This window comes from Eretmochelys imbricata, chromosome 24, assembly GCF_965152235.1.
Source record: "Eretmochelys imbricata isolate rEreImb1 chromosome 24, rEreImb1.hap1, whole genome shotgun sequence".
Lineage (NCBI taxonomy): Eukaryota > Metazoa > Chordata > Testudines > Cheloniidae > Eretmochelys > Eretmochelys imbricata.
Genome location: NC_135595.1, coordinates 12612297 through 12628719, shown reverse-complemented (window position 1 = coordinate 12628719; position 16423 = coordinate 12612297). Strand labels below are relative to the sequence as shown.

At 52.8% G+C, this 16423-nt stretch overlaps 1 protein-coding gene across 1 annotated transcript in view; it reads left to right on the top strand.

Moving 5' to 3' along the window:
• The window catches only part of CADM3 (cell adhesion molecule 3), a 132435-nt gene extending 116444 nt beyond the window's left edge, over positions 1-15991 (top strand). The window contains exons 9-11 of the mRNA XM_077841224.1: positions 5201-5323; positions 8253-8378; positions 15873-15991. Of these exons, the coding sequence (XP_077697350.1) occupies positions 5201-5323; positions 8253-8378; positions 15873-15991 (368 nt within the window). The remainder of the gene's footprint in view (positions 1-5200; positions 5324-8252; positions 8379-15872) is intronic.
• Positions 15992-16423: the final 432 nt, after the last annotated feature.

Sequence of the window (16423 nt, the reverse complement as noted above, 5' to 3'; positions counted from 1 at the left end):
CTCTTTAGAAATGTGGCCCCGATTCTGCATGCTGACTACTTCTGGAAATCTGCTTCTTTCTGTGACCTCCCATCCATCCATCCCTGGTTCCCAGCACAGTTCTATCTCATGGTCCATCATTGTGAATTGGCTGGGTTATTTTGGCAATTCTTCCTCCAGTTTTCAGCAACTCCCGAGTCAATCTGAGCGACTGAGGTGAGCAGAGGTTCCGTGTGACAGGAAACCAAACTCCAGATATGCGGCAGCTCCAGTACCATCTCCTCTTTTGCTGCCTACTGTAGAATTCTAGCCAAAAAAACAAAATCAAGTTTGTCTCTTCTCCATCATTCTCAGTCAGCTCCCAGTGCTGCTTATTGCTCACCGCCTCGGTATCCTCCATGCACAGATTGAGGGAGCTTTCACTTTAATAGTCCATCATTTTGTAAGGGGCAGAGGGTCAAAGTGAACTGACTGTAATGCCAGGATTGCTGTTGATCTTTTCTAAAAAACTAGCACCCGCTCCCTGGAACCTTCCTAACTCTCCAGGACTTTTCTTTACTGCTCTGGCATGTAAGTCCATTAGCTCGTCCCTGTGCCTCCCTGGGACTCACATTGTCCCGATATTGATACATCGCCCATTTGCCTATCTTCACATTTTTCATGGACTCTCTTGCTAGTTTTCTATCAGAAGCTTCCTCAATTCATTTGTCCCCATTCCTCATCCATATGTTGGTTGGTGCAGAGAGCTTTCTGATAGGTGCTCAGTGTCTCGGTCAGATTTCATTCCCTTTCGCACTGACTCATGTCCCTGCTGCACCCTCTCTCTTCGTCTTCCCCCCGACATTTGTGGCAAAAGCCCCTCCTTCCCCCTTGGCAGAGTTAGCTCCATCCTCTCCTTTCTTTTCTCCCTAGGAGCCTTATTGGATTCTGTTGGCTTTTGATGGTTGCTTGCTTTCCACTCCCTCCATTTCCAAAGCAAGTGACTTCCCCACCTCTGAAGCCAACTGACCATGTCTTGTTCCTTCTCCAAGGGATCAGAGTCTCTGAGAGCTCCTCAGTCACCGCCACCGCCCCGTGTGCACTCTGATGTGCTCTTCCATTGGACTGTGCTTGCTAGATTTCTGGAGTCCCCAAATGTGCTTTTCCATACTGAATGCCCCTGCCTTGCTGCATGTGGTGAGCCCTTTATGCTGGGTTCTGGCAGACCAGGGTTACTGGTCCCTGGCCTCCCTTTTATTCTCTCTCAGTCAATTTCTTCATATCAGCAGATCTAGGATGGCTTCTTCTCTGAATGGATTCTCCAGTATCCAAGTTTCAGCGTAGCAGCCATGTTAGTCTGTATCCGCAAAAAGAAAAGGAGTATTTGTGGCACCTTAGAGACTAACAAATTTATTTGAGCATAAGCTTTCATGAGCTACAGCTCACTTCATCGGATGCAACATGAAAAGTGATGAAGTGAGCTCTAGCTCATGAAAGCTTATGCTCAGATAAATTTGTTAGTCTCTAAGGTGCCACAAATACTCCTTTTCTTTTTTCCAGTATCCAGGTCATTGAAGTCCTAGGAATGTGGACTAGTGCTGAGCTAGCTTAATCATCTCCCAGAAGAGACCAGGAGAAGTAACCCCCCATGAGCAGAGCTCCCAATAGTTTGAGTTCCCCGGGTGCTGGAGCTTGTCCCTGTTTGAGTCGCATGCTGTCTCCAGCCGAGCGGAGCAATCCCTTCCTTCGTTGTTATCAAGTGCAGATCACAGGGGCTTCAGACCTGGTTCAGACCCAGCTGCCAGCACCCTGTGCCTCCTTTACATCACGGTGAGTCCCGCTCACACTGGGCACCCACAACTCACTGGGGTAAGTGACTACACAAGGTGCTTGGCAGTTGAGAACTGGACACAAATCTTGGGGCATATTTTGCAAAGCTTGTAGGAAAGCAGCAGTGGAGTCTGCACCAGGAGACTGTAACATGGCCAGTGTATCAGCTGCTCACATGCCTTGCGGGGGAGTCAGTGGGGAGAAGGGCTCCCTGTGGGGATGCAGACTCCCTCAGCAACCCCACCACAGAACAGGCTCTGGTTTTGCCCGTTCCAATCTCCCTGTTTGGCCCCTGCACTCAGATCCCAAACACACATTTGCCAGTGCCTTGCACTGCCGAGAGTCCTGCTCACTGGAGTATTAATAAATGAGTCAAAGGTGTTAACTTCACTGAGTCACTGTCTGACACTAACAGTGCTAAACAGGGTCCAGGGGATTGGTATCCAGAGACCTCAGCCTGCTTTGTCCCTGGGCAAATACACCATTAAACATCCCTTTAGCCTTCTATTAATGTACAGAAAAGAAGGGAAACAGTTGAAACCTTTACCATGTAAAATATGAAGTCAGGCTGGCATTGTAACAGCATCGCTAGATCCCTTTCCCTTCAGCTGGACAGTTTTTAGAATGGAAACCCCCACCCCCATGCTGTTTGACAGTCTCTTAGACCAGGGTTTCTCAACCTGTGGGTCGGGACCCAACATTGGGTCACCAGAATGTTTCAAAGGGTTGAGTGGCAGCTCCTGTGTGTCCCCTGGGGCTGGCTGGGCTCGCCTCCTTGCTCCAGGCACTGCAACCTCTGGCTCTCAGCACCACTCAGGTTTGGCCCAGCCATCATGATGACGGGAGTCCGGGTAGGCCAAATTTGAGTGAGTGGCACTGCAACCCCAAGAGCCAGATCACAACTCCACTCACGCAGATTTGGTCTAGTCAGGGGGGCGGGGCCAAACCTCAGCTGTGCTGCAGTCCCAGAGGTTGCAATGCCCAGAGTGGAGAGCCAAGTCCAGCCAGCCCCACAGCCCAGGAGCTGCACTGTGGGGTGAGTGCCAGGCAGGACGCAACTCTTTTGGGAGGGGAGGCAGGATCCGACTGAAAGCACCCCATGGCCAAGGGTTACCATATTTCAAGTTCCGAAATAAAGGACACTGCCAGGGGGAGGGAGAGTTGAAGAGGGGGTATAGTTTCTATGGCAGAACCATCCCATCCCACCCTTATTTCTGCTCTGCTGCAGAGCGGCAGCGCTGCCTTCAGAGCTGGGTGCCCTGTCAGCAGCCGCTGCTCTCCAGAAGGCAAGGGGAAAGGACGAGCAAGGAAAAATCATGGACATTTGTTCGTATTTCAAAAATCCACCCAGACGGAGGTTGGAGGACCAGAACAGAGGTCATGTCCGGGAAAACCCAGACATATGGTAACCCTACCAGGGCCTCTGCCTCCAGACTATTTACTGGGTTGCAGCAGGCCATAAACATTTGCAAATGGGTCTGGAGCCCAAAAAGGTTGAGAACTACTGACATAGGTGGTATCAAAGATGGTGGTAACGATCATCCCAGGTGGTGTTTGGGATTCAGCTGGAGCCGGAGGGGTGGTCATGTCATCTGGGTCCCTTGCGCTGGCCCGGTGTGGTCAAGACACTTCTTGGGATCAGGATCTGCCCTGGAGTCCCAGGAAGCCCTGGGCATGGCAGCCATGATGGTGAAGTTCACTCCAGGACCCTCTGTCCTTCCCGTCTGTTCTTCTTTTTGTTCTTTCCTTCCCACAAAATCTCGTTCTTTTAAGGACTCAAAAAGGGAGTGATGGATGGAATAGCTCCTCCCCTCGTTATTTTGTCCCCCAGTTAGGCCTCATTTCTGACATATCAGTTTTGGCTCATTCATTTCCTGCTCCACATCTCCTGTTTTTAACCATGTAATTTCAACACAATCCTTGACTTATATTAACTAGGCCTTTTTGTCTGGACTAATTCAACTATTCTGTCTCCCTTCGTACCTTTCCCCATCAGCGTGAGTCATTATAGGGTATTGTAACAACTTATGAACTTCTACAGTCATTTCACAGTTGAGCTCACAATTTGGGTCAATACGTAGGCCCAGTTGTTACAACACCATGCCACATAGTGATCCAGAGGCAGCCCCTCATGCACTTCCTTAGCTCCCGCCCGAGGGGACACTCCTGCGTTACACTGAGAGCCGGACAAGGGCATGCCCGGAAAGCTTCAGTGAAATGCCAAAGAGATGCCTGGCAAATGCTTCATTGGGCTGCTAGGCCCATCACAGACATAGACTGAGAGCTACCAGAACTCATAACACCCAGGGCTCCTAAGCAGAAGCTAATGGGGCTATACTGCCTGAAGGGCACAGAGCCAGGATGAAGGGAGGCAGGGAGGGGCATATGGGCAGGGGCATGTGGAGGTTGTGTGAGGCTGAGTAAGGGCACTAGAGGGGCAGGTGCAGACCAAGGGGGAAGAGCACCAAGTGAGGGCTCTTTTCCATGGATCCAGACCATGGAGTTCGACTTTACAATGGTTATAGCCAGAGCCAGCTGGGGCAGTGAGTGGAAGAGGAGGAGCACAGGGAAGAGGAAAAGGCCCCGGGCAGCGAGGGGAAGGGGGAAGGGCCCCGGGCAGTGAGGGGAAGCGGAAGGCACGGGCAGCGAGGAGAAGTGGAGGGGCCCAGGGAAGAGGAAAAGGCCCGTCCATGTGGGCAGCAGAGGAGAGCAAGGGCTGGGAAGGAGTCTTCATGTGGAATTGGCAATGAATATGACAGCCACAGAACAGCAGATGGCAGGGGCTGCCTCCCCTCCCCCAGGAAGGCAAGAGGGAGAAGATGTCAAATAAGAAGGGGTTGAGGCTGGGAGGAGCCTGTAAGGAAGGAGGGGTGGAGCTAAGCAAAGGCCAAACGGCACTGACGCACCCCCATATTGGGTCGCTGCTATACATTGTATAGCTCCCAGGATCAGGGCCCTTGTGCTGGCACTGACCAAGCACACATTCTTTTGGGAAGAGCTCGCAATCTTCATCTGAACCTGTGAGAGTAGGGGCCTGAACCTGTGACAGCAGTGGGGGGCACTGGCAGAGCAGTGGGGGGAGCCCAGGGCTGGGAGAGCACGGGTCTGCAGGTCAGGATTGAGAGGCATCAGCAGAGCTGTGTGGGGAGGGCCCAGTGCTGAGATAGCTGGGGCTGCAGGTCACAATTAAGGGGAACCGACAGAGCTGTGTGTGGGGTGGCCCCATGGCTGGGATAGCAGGGAGCTGCAGGTCGGGACTGAGGGGTACTGGCAGAGCTGAGTGCAGAGGGCTGGGCATTAGAAGAGAGTTGATAGAGACCTCCAGACATCATTTCCATCTTGGAGTCTCTCACACCATTGCTGTCATCTCTCCAGGTTGATTTGTTTCCCTTTTTTTTGTTGTCCTCCCCAGATTTTTCCCAGCTCCCCACCCCACATGTTCACTCCACTCCAGCCCCTTCGTCAGGCCCTTCCCAGTCCACCACTCATGTTACCATGGCTACTGCTTCATTCTTCACTCCAGTCGCTGTCCAAGGTACCGTAAGCTCCTTTTCTATTTCTTTATGGATTCCCTGCTCCCATGCCCAGTGGGGAGCGCTGCAGGACATAGGAGGAGAATGGCTGCCAAGCCCAGAGGGACAAGGGCTGTGGCTCCAGCGGAGGAATTACTGCCAGCCCCTGGCTAGTACAATCAGGGGATTGTTCCTAGCACTTGGCTTCCTCGTTGGAATGTCCAGGTTCTGCAGCCGCCTTGCCAGTTCACCCTGCAAAGCCAGAATCCATAGGAGTAAAAGGTCCCAGACTGTGGCAAATAGGATTGTGGTAGCAGAAGAGGCCAGTGGCCCATCAAGTGTGACAGCCCACCTCCCTGTTGGTCCAGTACTGCTCTGCCCATGGTAACACACACCAGTGGTCTCTCGCTCTGGGTGCTGTCGCTGCAGGAACCATTGCCAGAGGCTTCGGAGGTTGTGGAAAATCGCCATATGCATCTTCTGGTCCCAGATGGGGAACCACCTATCTCTCCCCTAACACATGAGCCCTTACTGTGTGTATCCTAGTGATTGCCATTGCTTTCAGGCAGCGACATGTCTAATCAATGTACTAACTGTACTAAGCTATTTGCTGTAATGCAGTCATGTGGCAGGATAGGTTAATCACAAATTGCGAAAAATGCCTTTTGTCTGTCTGAAGTGTTGCCTTTTCATTTTGAATGCCTCTTGTTCTTGTGTTAAGGGGCTGGGTAGCTCAGAGCCCTACTGGCTCCCTGCCCCATTCCTCTCTTTATATCCCTCTGCTGTCCTCTCTTTTATTCTTCTCCATTCCAAACTCTCCCCCTTCAGATGCCCCCCCTCCTCTCTAAGCATTTCTGTGACCCTTCCCTGGACCTTCCAATTCCTGAGCCAATACTTTTGGGATGAAGCAACTGAAACTGAATGAAAATTTGCCCCTGCACGCCCAGCACACCTGGCAGACACTGTTCCCCTGACAGGCACAGACTCCTGACTCTGCCCCGGCTTCCAGGTGTGAACACCAGACATCGTCCTCCCCTCCAGATGCAGACACAAGAAACACCATCACCGTCAGCACAGACATGAGACCCCGTTCTCCACCCCTCCCCCCCCAGCACAGACACACGAAACACTGTCATCCACAGGCACAAGGCATTGTCCCCATCCCCCCAGCATGGACACAAGACACCATCACCCCCAGCACTGCCATGAGAAACTTCCTCCCCCCAAGCACAAGTACGAGACACCATCTCCTCAGCATGTACATGAGACACCATCCTCCCCCACCCCCGCCCTTGTGAGGCGGATGCGTAACCTTGGTCTGGGGTTGGGACACTGTGACAAGGGGCCTGGAAGGTGCTCTGTGGTGTCAAGTGGCCAAGGCAAGCCCTGGCAGGTGGTCTGAGATGCTCTAGGGGCGCTGCTACCCAGTCAGTGCCTGAGGTTTCCCTCTGAGTCATGAGCGCCCTGCACTCCAGGCTGCTGTCCCCATCAGCCCTGTTCTGCCTTTGCTGACAAGAGACAGGATGGTTTGAACAGAGGGGCCAGAATGAATTGGGCCAACGTCAACTGCTCCGAGTATAGTCACCTGCCTGCCATGGCAGCTTCCAAGGCAAAGTGCTCCTGACAGCCAGAGGAGCCAATCGCACAGGCTGTGCTGTTTCAGAGACAGAGGAGTCTGGCAGAGCAGGGCTTGTCATAGCAATGGAGATAGAGCCCCTGAGCATGCCATGCCATGGGGCAGGACTGAAGGGCATGGGCAGAGCCAGGGCTGCAGGTTGGGACTGAGGCGGCGTCACAGAGCTGGGCAGGAGCCCAAGACTGGAATAGCCAGGGCTCTGCAGGGCAGGAGGGAGGGGCATGAGCATGTGGGGGTGGTCGCTCATTCTGTGACCAGTGCTAGTTACTCGCTTTCAGGAGTGCTCATTGTACTCCAGACCAGTGGATGGGTTGGCGGGGAAAGGAGAGGAGAGGAGACAGGGTGGGTAGGGATGGGGCAGAGTGGAGAGGGGAGGGGATAGATGGGCAGGGAAGGAGAGGAGAGAGGGCAAGGATGGGGTGGGGAGAGATGAAAGGGACAGGGACTGGGGTGGGCTTTCACCTCTTGCCCAGTCCCAGCTCTCCAGGCTCTTGGACCCGCTCTGGCCTCTCTCTCTCCACTTCCCTCCCAGTTTCCTCCTCTTCTGCCTGCATCCAGCCCCACTGCACTGGGGCAAGAGCTTTCTCCGTTGCAGCTCCACTGTGCATCCATCGCATTTCTCGTCTCTGCTGGCAGCTTCTCTCTGCATCTATTGCATTTCCCATCTCCACCGCAGCCCTTCTCTGCCTCCATCACATTTTCCATTTCCGCTGTAGCCCTCTCTGCATCCATCACATTTCCCATCTCTGCTGGCGGCCCCTCTCCTCATCCATGGAATCTCTTTCCTTAGAGGTTTTTAAGCTCAGGCTTGACAAAGCCCTGGCTGGGATGATTTAGTTGGGGATTGGTCCTGCTTTGAGCAGGGGGTTGGACTAGATGACCTCCTGAGGTCCCTGCCAACCCTGATATTCTATTACATTTCCCATCTCTGCTGACAGCCCCTCTCTGCCTCCATCACATTTTCCATCTCCCCCGGCAGCCCCTCTCTGCCTCCATCATATTTCTCGTCTCTGCTGGCAGCCCCTCTCCTCTCTCTGGCTCTGCACTTCTCTCTCCCACTGGTAATATTTCACTCCCAGCTTTTAGGACCTGGCAGCTGGTGGGAAGGACGCAGCCATGGGGAAAGCTGTGCTCTACTGGAATGTGCCCTTAGCACCCCAAGGTTCCATGTAAGGGCACATGGAGCCAGGCCAGGCACACACATTGCGACCCCCAGCTCTGGTGCTGAGAGAGTTTCTGTACCACGCAGGACTTCAGCAGGGCCTGTAAACACCTTTCTCTCTCTCTCTCTCCCCCCTGCACTGCCACATGTATAGATGCCAGCCCGATGTCTTCCTCCTCTGGCACATACCATGCTGTGATCGGTGGAGTGGTCGCAGTCATTGTCTTTCTGCTACTCAGCCTGCTCATCGTCCTGGCACACTACCTAATCAGGCACAAAGGTAAGGCCTGGCCACTGCCTACAGCTCAGCTCATGGGCTGGCCTCTCAGAGGTGGGAAGGAGAAGGCAGCCAAGTCTCTCTCGCCAATGGCCTTCGGCCTATTCATGATTGCTTCCTGTTTAATGCTCTCCGTCCCCTGCTCTTCCAGAGCCTCCTGGGGCTTGGCACTGCCATGAGGGGGACAAGTGTTTTGCTTTCACGGCCTGGGTGCTGCAGGGGCGTGCTGGGCATGGATCATGCGGAGCTAGAGTTCCAGCCCTAGGGGAAGGAGTCTCCTATTGCCCCACAGCACCCCCTGCCTGCCGTACACAGAGGAGCCGCATAAGACCTGGCACAGAGGGAACAGAGACCTGTGTGACAAAGTGGGACTATTCTTAATGTTTCCTCTGAATAGTGTGGGGGTGCCTCAGTTTCCCCTAGGCAGTTCTTAAGTATCTAGGTGGTGGGGTAAGGGTGTATGATTGTTGCAGAGCCCTGGAGGGCAGGTGTGTGTAGGGGTCTGGACACAGAGAATGGCCGACACCCTGTTTCCTGGCAACTGATGGCCTGGGCCCTTCCTCCCTGCAAGATCAGAGCTAAAGGGTTGGAGAACAAAGGAATCAGGTGACCTCCTGGCCCGGGAAAGGGACAAAGCCCAGAAGAGGAGGGGCTGGAGAGAGTTTCAATTTGGGGCTGGCTGGGACATGGAGTGAAGGGCAGACGTGGTTGTCTGGCTCACTGCCCCCCAAAATGGACCCAGCTGAGGGGTCCTGTTCTCTGTACCTACAAGCTCTGTGTTAAACCATGTTCCTGTCATCTAATAAACCTTCTGTTTTACTGGCTGGCGGAGAGTCACGTCTGACTGCGGAGTTGGGGTTTAGGACCCTCTGGCTTCCCCAGGAGCCTGCCTGGGCGGACTCACTGTGGGAAGTGCAGGGAGGGGCAGAGGATGCTGAATGCTCCGAGGTGAGACCCAGGAAGGTGGAAGCTGTGTGAGCTGTGTGTCCTGCAGACAGTCTGCTCACAGAAAGGAGACTTCCCCAGAGTCCTGATTGGCTTCGTAGGGAGCAGTTCCAGAGCATCGCCCAGGGACTCCGTGACAACTGGCGGTAGCGGTGGGATCTACTGCACCCCGTGGATGGCGCTTCCTGCAGTAAGTGACTGGGGAGCACTAAAATGAAGGGGGATTGATGGGGACCAGGCATGCTGAAGATTCAGAAAGAGACAATTTCAGGGGGCGGTTAACCCCTAGGAGTGTGTGACCAGAGAGAAGGACTTTTGCAGTAACAGGGTCCCCCGGGGGATTGCAACGAGTGGTCCCGGGGTGGAGGAGTCTGCAGCTCGACCCTGGCAAAGAGGTGATGACCTTGAGAATGGCTGGCACACTAGTTCTCCCTGGAAACCATGGGGAGCTGAGAGCACACAGGCCTGTGAGTCCACAACAACTTGGGAAGAGCGGAGTGATGGCCCATCACCATCTCCTTAAGAAGGACATTGTAACCCTGTGCAGAAGGAAAGTGTTGAGCATTGGAAAGTTCACCAAAGCACAGTTAATCGTGCAACTGGAGGAGGATGACCGCTCTAAGGAACAGATTCCTGACCCCAAATGGGGCTATAGCAGGATCTGGGAGCAGCTGGAGTGGGAGCCAGGCCTCGCCAAGACTCCTGTCCCCGACCAGACAAGGGTCTTCACGATCGGGTTCCCCATCAGGAGATCGGAGACGGACGGGATTGGAGCTGAGTCCGAGAGAGCAAGAGGACTGTGAGAGACAGCAAGAGTCCGAGAAAGAGCTGCAGAAGCAACAGCAGCATGAACTGGCGGTGGTGGAGTGGAGAAGCATAGGGGACCTCCCAGGAGTGAGCGGGGATAGACCCCGGGGTGCCAGTTCCGCAGGGAACCTCGAGACTAAATTGCTGCCCCTGGTTAAGGATGGGGGGGATGTGGATGCCCACCTCACTGCCTTTCAGCATGCTGGCAATTTGAACCAGGGGGACCCTGTGGAAAAGCCCTGGTGTCTAGCTCCTTTGCTGGGTCCCCAGGCCATAGACTCCGTCAGCCAGATGGGTGGGGAGGTGGACACGCTCCCACTCCTGACCACAACCTATATGTCTGTGTGGAGTTTCCTGGGGCCAGGCCCCTCGGACCTCCAGTGGGAGCAGAAGGTGATGGTCAATGGGGAGACATTCCTGGGGTGGCGAGATCCTGGGACAGAGAGAACTGTTGTCAGACCCTGGGTGGTGCAGCCTCAGATGCTGAGGGGCTATGTGAGCTGGGTGAGGGTCCCAGGGACGAAGCCCCTCGCCCTGCCTATAGCCCAGATCCCTGTGCAGACCCAGGAGGGGTGGGGCTGGCTGGTCGTTGGGGTTCTCCAGGATACCAGCTGCGAGACCCTGTTGTGGGGTGGCTGTGTCTCTTTGGGACAGGATCCAGGCCCTGCTCCTGTAACTGCCAAGGGTTTGAATTTAAATCCAGGGAACCAATTGGTGGAGAGGGAAATGGTCAGTGAAAATGCAGATGACATGGCTGGCAGGGGGGAGGAGCGGCTAGGCTCAGGCTACCTGCCTGCCTGTAACCAGACCCTGGGGCTGGATGGGACAGAGAGATGCTCCCCGCCCCCCTTGCACACTGGAGAGGGGGCTCAGGCTGGCTCTGATGCAGTGAGGAAAGCAGCGAGCTCGCTGCCTACCCCCACTGGGACAGCAAGGGCAGCGCTGAGCACAGTGGGAGCTGAGACCCCAGCTGAGTCGGGGGAGACGGAGACACAGGCAGGGCAGGGTATCTGTTGGGAGTGGCAAGGTGCTTGGTAAGGAAAGTTTGGATGAGCCTACGCAGCCTTGTGTGCTGATGGCTGTGTCTAGTCAGCAGTGTGGGAAGGCTAGGAGAGTGGAAGATGAGTGTCCCTGTACCTCACCTGTTACCTGGGTGGAGAATTGTGGCAGTGAAGGAAATGTGCCTGTGTCTGTCAGGGGTATTGACTTGCCTATGGAGGGAGCTACCCTGATCTCCAAGCAGTTGTCTGTGACCGGCCTTGTGTGCTGGGACCAGGGGAATGAGATCCCAAACTGTGTGTCTGGTAAAGGAGAAAGTGTGTCCGGTTCTTTTTTGTCTGTGGAGCAGACAGAAGGGGCCTTTCAGCCTGTGATAGTTGAGGGTAGTGCAGTTGTCTCAGAGTTTGTTCTGGATTCAGCTAAAGCCCAGGAAGGGAAGGGCTAAGTTTGTGTCTGCTCGGGAGAATGGCCCTGTAACTAGGTCGCATCCAGTTAGTGTCTATGTAAAATCCCAGAGACCAGACAATTCTGGTGCTTGTATTTTGCTTGTTGCTAGTGTGTTGTTGGGAAAGGTTGTAGCAACTCTGGTCTAATCAGGGTGAGATCCTAGCCCAACACAAGGAGAGCATGAAGGTGGTGTGATTGTGTTACCTGCTGAGGGTTTGGAAACCTGTGGCAAGAAGGAAAAGATTCCTGAACTTGTGTGTGGCAAAGGGAAGGAGAATGCTTCTAACCTTTTATCTAGGAAGTCTGTACGTTGGCCTGAAAGGGGATTGTGTAGGAATCCGCCGAATGGGCCAGAGGTAATTTTGGATGTAAGTGAGATCCAGAAAGAGGCTGTTGTTGCTCAGGAAAGTGTTCCTCTAGAGCAAACCCTAGGTGAAGAGGGTAAGAGCAGAATTTCTATGAGGGGTGAATTGTTGCATAGAAAAGCCCTAGAGAAAGGAATCCTCATGGAGTCTTTGCAAGCAGTTTACTGCAACTGAAGGGTGTGAAAGTGATTTAATCAAGAAAGTTTCAGTTCCTAGCAGCCAGAAATTTTCTGTTGTGAATGGATCCACTGACTTTCCTGTTGAAAGACCCAGTGTGGATGGGTTTGAGAAGGTCTCAGATGAAGTGAAAGCTGTTAAGAAAGTTGAACAGTCCTATAACCAAGTGGCTGTGTTTGGCCAGCTTATTGGGGAGAAGACCCAATCCCAGTTTGACTCCCGGGGGTTTTGGGGTGGCCAAAGGGCACGGGCCGCATAAACCTTCCCACATGCGGCCTGCGAGTGCTATCGACCACCCCTGACCTAAGGGAGGGCATGAAACTGGAAGGGCCTGGTGTAACTCCTACCAAGGAATGGGAGAGATGCTGGGGCATCCATGGGAACGTTGGTGGCTTTGAACTTCCCAGGTCACTGGCTAAAGTGACCCCACTCAGTTTGATCTCGAGGGGAGGAGAGATGTGACGAAGTGGGACTATTCTTAATGTTTCCTCTGAATAGTGTGGGGGTGCCTCAGTTTCCCCTAGGCAGTTCTTAAGTATCTAGGTGGTGGGGTAAGGGTGTATGATCGTTGCAGAGCCCTGGAGGGCAGGTTTGTGTAGGAGTCTGGACACAGAGAATGGCTGACACCCTGTTTCCTGGCAACTGGTGGCCTGGGCCCTTCCCCCTGCAAGGTGAGAGCTAAAGGGTTGGAGAACAAAGGAATCAGGTGACCTCCTGGCCCGGGAAAGGGACAAAGCCCAGAGGAGGAGGGGCTGGAGAGAGTTTCAGTTTGGGGCTGGCTGGGACATGGAGTGAAGGGCAGACGTGGTTGTCTGGCTCACTGCTCCCCAACATGGACCCAGCTGAGGGGTCCTGTTCCCTGTACCTGCAAGCTCTGTGTTAGACCATGTTCCTGTCATCTAATAAACCTTCTGTTTTACTGGCTGGAGGAGAGTCACGTCGGACTGCGAAGTTGGGGTTTAGGATCCTCTGGCTTCCCCAGGACCCCGCCTGGGCAGACTCGCTGTGGGAAGCGCAGGGAGGGGCAGAGGATGCTGAATGCTCTGAGGTGAGACCCAGGAAGGTGGAAGCTGTGTGAGCTGTGTGTCCTGCAGACAGTCTGCTCACAGAAAGGAGACTTCCCCAGAGTCCTGACTGGCTTCGTAGGGAGCAGTTCCAGAGCATTGCCCAGGGACTCCATGACAACCTGACCTCAGCAGCTAAAAGCAGATCAAATTAAATCTGCACAGCACCACATGGGGATCCTTGGTGGGTCATTCTCCCTCCCTTGGGGCTGGCAGCTTGAGCATTGCCTCCCACTGACCCCCAAGAGCAGGAGCAAGTCCCACAAGACTCTTGTAACCAATTAGCTTCCACCTCCCTGAGCCTAGGATAGGGAAGGCTACCAAATCGTATCCCTCCCTTCTCTGTCACTCTCTATCACCTCTCTCTCACACCCTGTCCGTCTAGTATCATCATGTCATTGTTTTCTGTTCATTTCTTTAGTACTCATCCACCTAAATATCCTGCATCACATTCAATCTATTCCTGGTCACCTAGGCACTCATCCTCCCGTCTCTGACCATCTGCAGAGATTTTTCATTGGCCACATATTATCCATCTATCCATCTGTCCATCTCTGCACCATCCATCCACCATCCACCCTGCCCCAACCAGGGTATTCTCCGCTCCCTTGACTTTTCATCTGTCCAGCAGATATGTGTGTAAAACGCAGAGGGATGATCAGATCTAATCATCAGCAGTAGACACATACATGTGACATGCTGGAACCTGTGATGTTCATCATATTCATCAATGATCTGGAAAGGGAGGTGAATAGTGAGGTGGCAACATTTGCAGATGAAACAAAATTACTCAAGATAGTTAAGTCCAAAGCTGACATTGAAGAAATACAAAGCAAACTTACTAAACTGAGTGACTGGGCAACAAAATGGCAGATGACATTCAGTGTTGATAAATGCAAAGTAATGCACACTGGAAAACATAATTCAAATTATTCATACAAAATGATGGGGTCTACATTAGCTGTTACCACTCAAGAAAGAGATCTTGGAGTCATTGTGGATAGTTCTGTGGAAATATCCACTCAATGTGCAGTGGCAGTCAAAAAAGCTCACATATTGTTAGGAACCATTAGGAAAGGGATAGTTAATACATCATAAAATATCATGTCACTATATAAATCCATGTTAAACCCACACCTTGAGTACTGCATAGGGTATCTAAAAAAAATTAGAATTGGAAAAATTACAAAGGTCAACAAAAATGATTGGGGTATAAGGAGAGATTAAAAAGACTGGGACTGTTCATCTTAGGAGAGATATGGTAGAGGTCTATAAATAATGACAGGTGGGGAGAAAGTGAATAGGGAAGTTTTATTTACCCCTTCACATAACACAAGAACTAGGGGTCACCCAATTAAATTAATAGGCAGCAGGTTTAAAACAAACATAAGGAAGTACCTCTTAACACAACACACAGTCAACCTGTGGAACTCATTGCCAGGGGATGTTGTGAAGGCCAAAAGTATAACTGGGTTAAAAAAAAAGCTAGATATGTTCATGGAGGATAGGTCCATCACTGGCTATTAGCCAAGATGGTCAGGGATGCAACCCCCTGCTCTGGGTGCCCTGAACCTCTGACAGAAGCCAGGACTGGATGACCAGGGATGGGTCACTCAATAATTACCCTGATCTGTTCATTCCCTCTGAAGCTTCTGGCATCAGCCACTGTTGGAAGACAGGATTCTGGGCTAGTTGGACTGGTCTGACCCAATATGGCCGTTATGTGCTTATGACACCAGGCCAGTTTCAGAGATGATGTATAAGTTGGAAATGGCCACCCCCTCAGCTCCTTTGGAGCTAGGTGCACGTCCAGCTAGTGTAGGGAGTCAGAGTTGGTATGACTTACATACTGAGGAGCCAGGTATTTAAAGTTCATGTGGGGTGGAGGCTTCTTTGCTTTCCGCTGTCCTACACCCTCTGGGTAGGTGCTCTTCTGGCCCCTCTGGCTGTCACCTCACCCTTGGTTGTCATTATTTGTGTGGCTGTAACTCCCAGAGTCCCAAGCAGCTGGGGCGGTGACGGGCTGGGTGCTGCACAGACCCAGAGGCAGCCATGGTCCCTGCCCTGAAGATCCCACACCCTGCTCAACTCGTGGCTGATGAGTGAGGTTGCTTCAGCCTGGAGGGTGCTGGCAGGAATAAGGTGCCCACTGTGGGGCTGGGAGGAGACGGAGATTACACAGGGTCAGACTTGCCTCTTGACCTAGACCCCGGGGCTCCAGGCTGCACCTGGCCGCAGCACTCTCAGCACAGGCACCGTGAATACAGCTGTCCGGGAATGATTTTCCAATGCCCTCTTTGCAAAATTGCAGTTTTGGGTGGGAAAATTGAAATGCCAGCAACCTGGCCACCCACCTGCAGGTGAGATGGACAAGAGCCAGTTCCAGGCAGTTCCCAGCCAGCTGCAAACCTCTGGTTCAGTTCTCCCACAGCACAATTGTTTCCATTTCTGCCCATGCAAAATGTCAAGGTTTCTGCTTCTCAGCTTACACCCAGGGGAAATATTTTCTGAAACCTCAACATTTTCAGGAGGATGGAAGTTCCATTTTCCGGCCAGCTCCAGCTGTGAGCTTCAGCCCGGAATCCCCCTTGAGCCCTGCCTGCCACACAGTCCCTCTCCTGGGTGGTGCAGAGAGAGTCCAAGAGCCACCTAAACCACTAGGCATATGATAATGAGAACCCTCTCCTTGCCAGGTACCTACCTGACTCACGAGGCCAAAGGATCAGACGATGCCCCAGATGCTGACACTGCCATTATCAACGCGGAGGGAGGCCAGGCCAGTGGCGATGACAAAAAGGAATATTTCATCTAGGGGTGCAGGGTTGAGAGAAGAGAAATGGAGCCAACAAACCCAGACGGAAATGGAAACTGGATCACAAACCCCACTCAACCCAACAGATTTTCTCTCGTGCCCTGGATGGATGGACGAACAGAGGGATAGCGGGACAGAGACCAGAGAGTGATCGGCTTGACTCATGATGCTTCTCGAACTTGTATAAAACGTTATTACTAAAAACATTGAAAGCCCCACCCCTGTTCGCTTGCTTGTACCTTCATACCCGTGACCAACACTCGCACTAAACACACAAACAAGCCAGTGAGTGAGTGACACTTTCCTTCTTTCCTTTGGCCCCTTTGCTTTGGTTTTGTGGATGCTCTTTGCTTTGGTTCCTTGGGTTGGAATGTTGGGGTGGGGTCAATGTCGCTCTTTCCGTTGCTGCTCTTCATTTTGGTTCCGTTTACA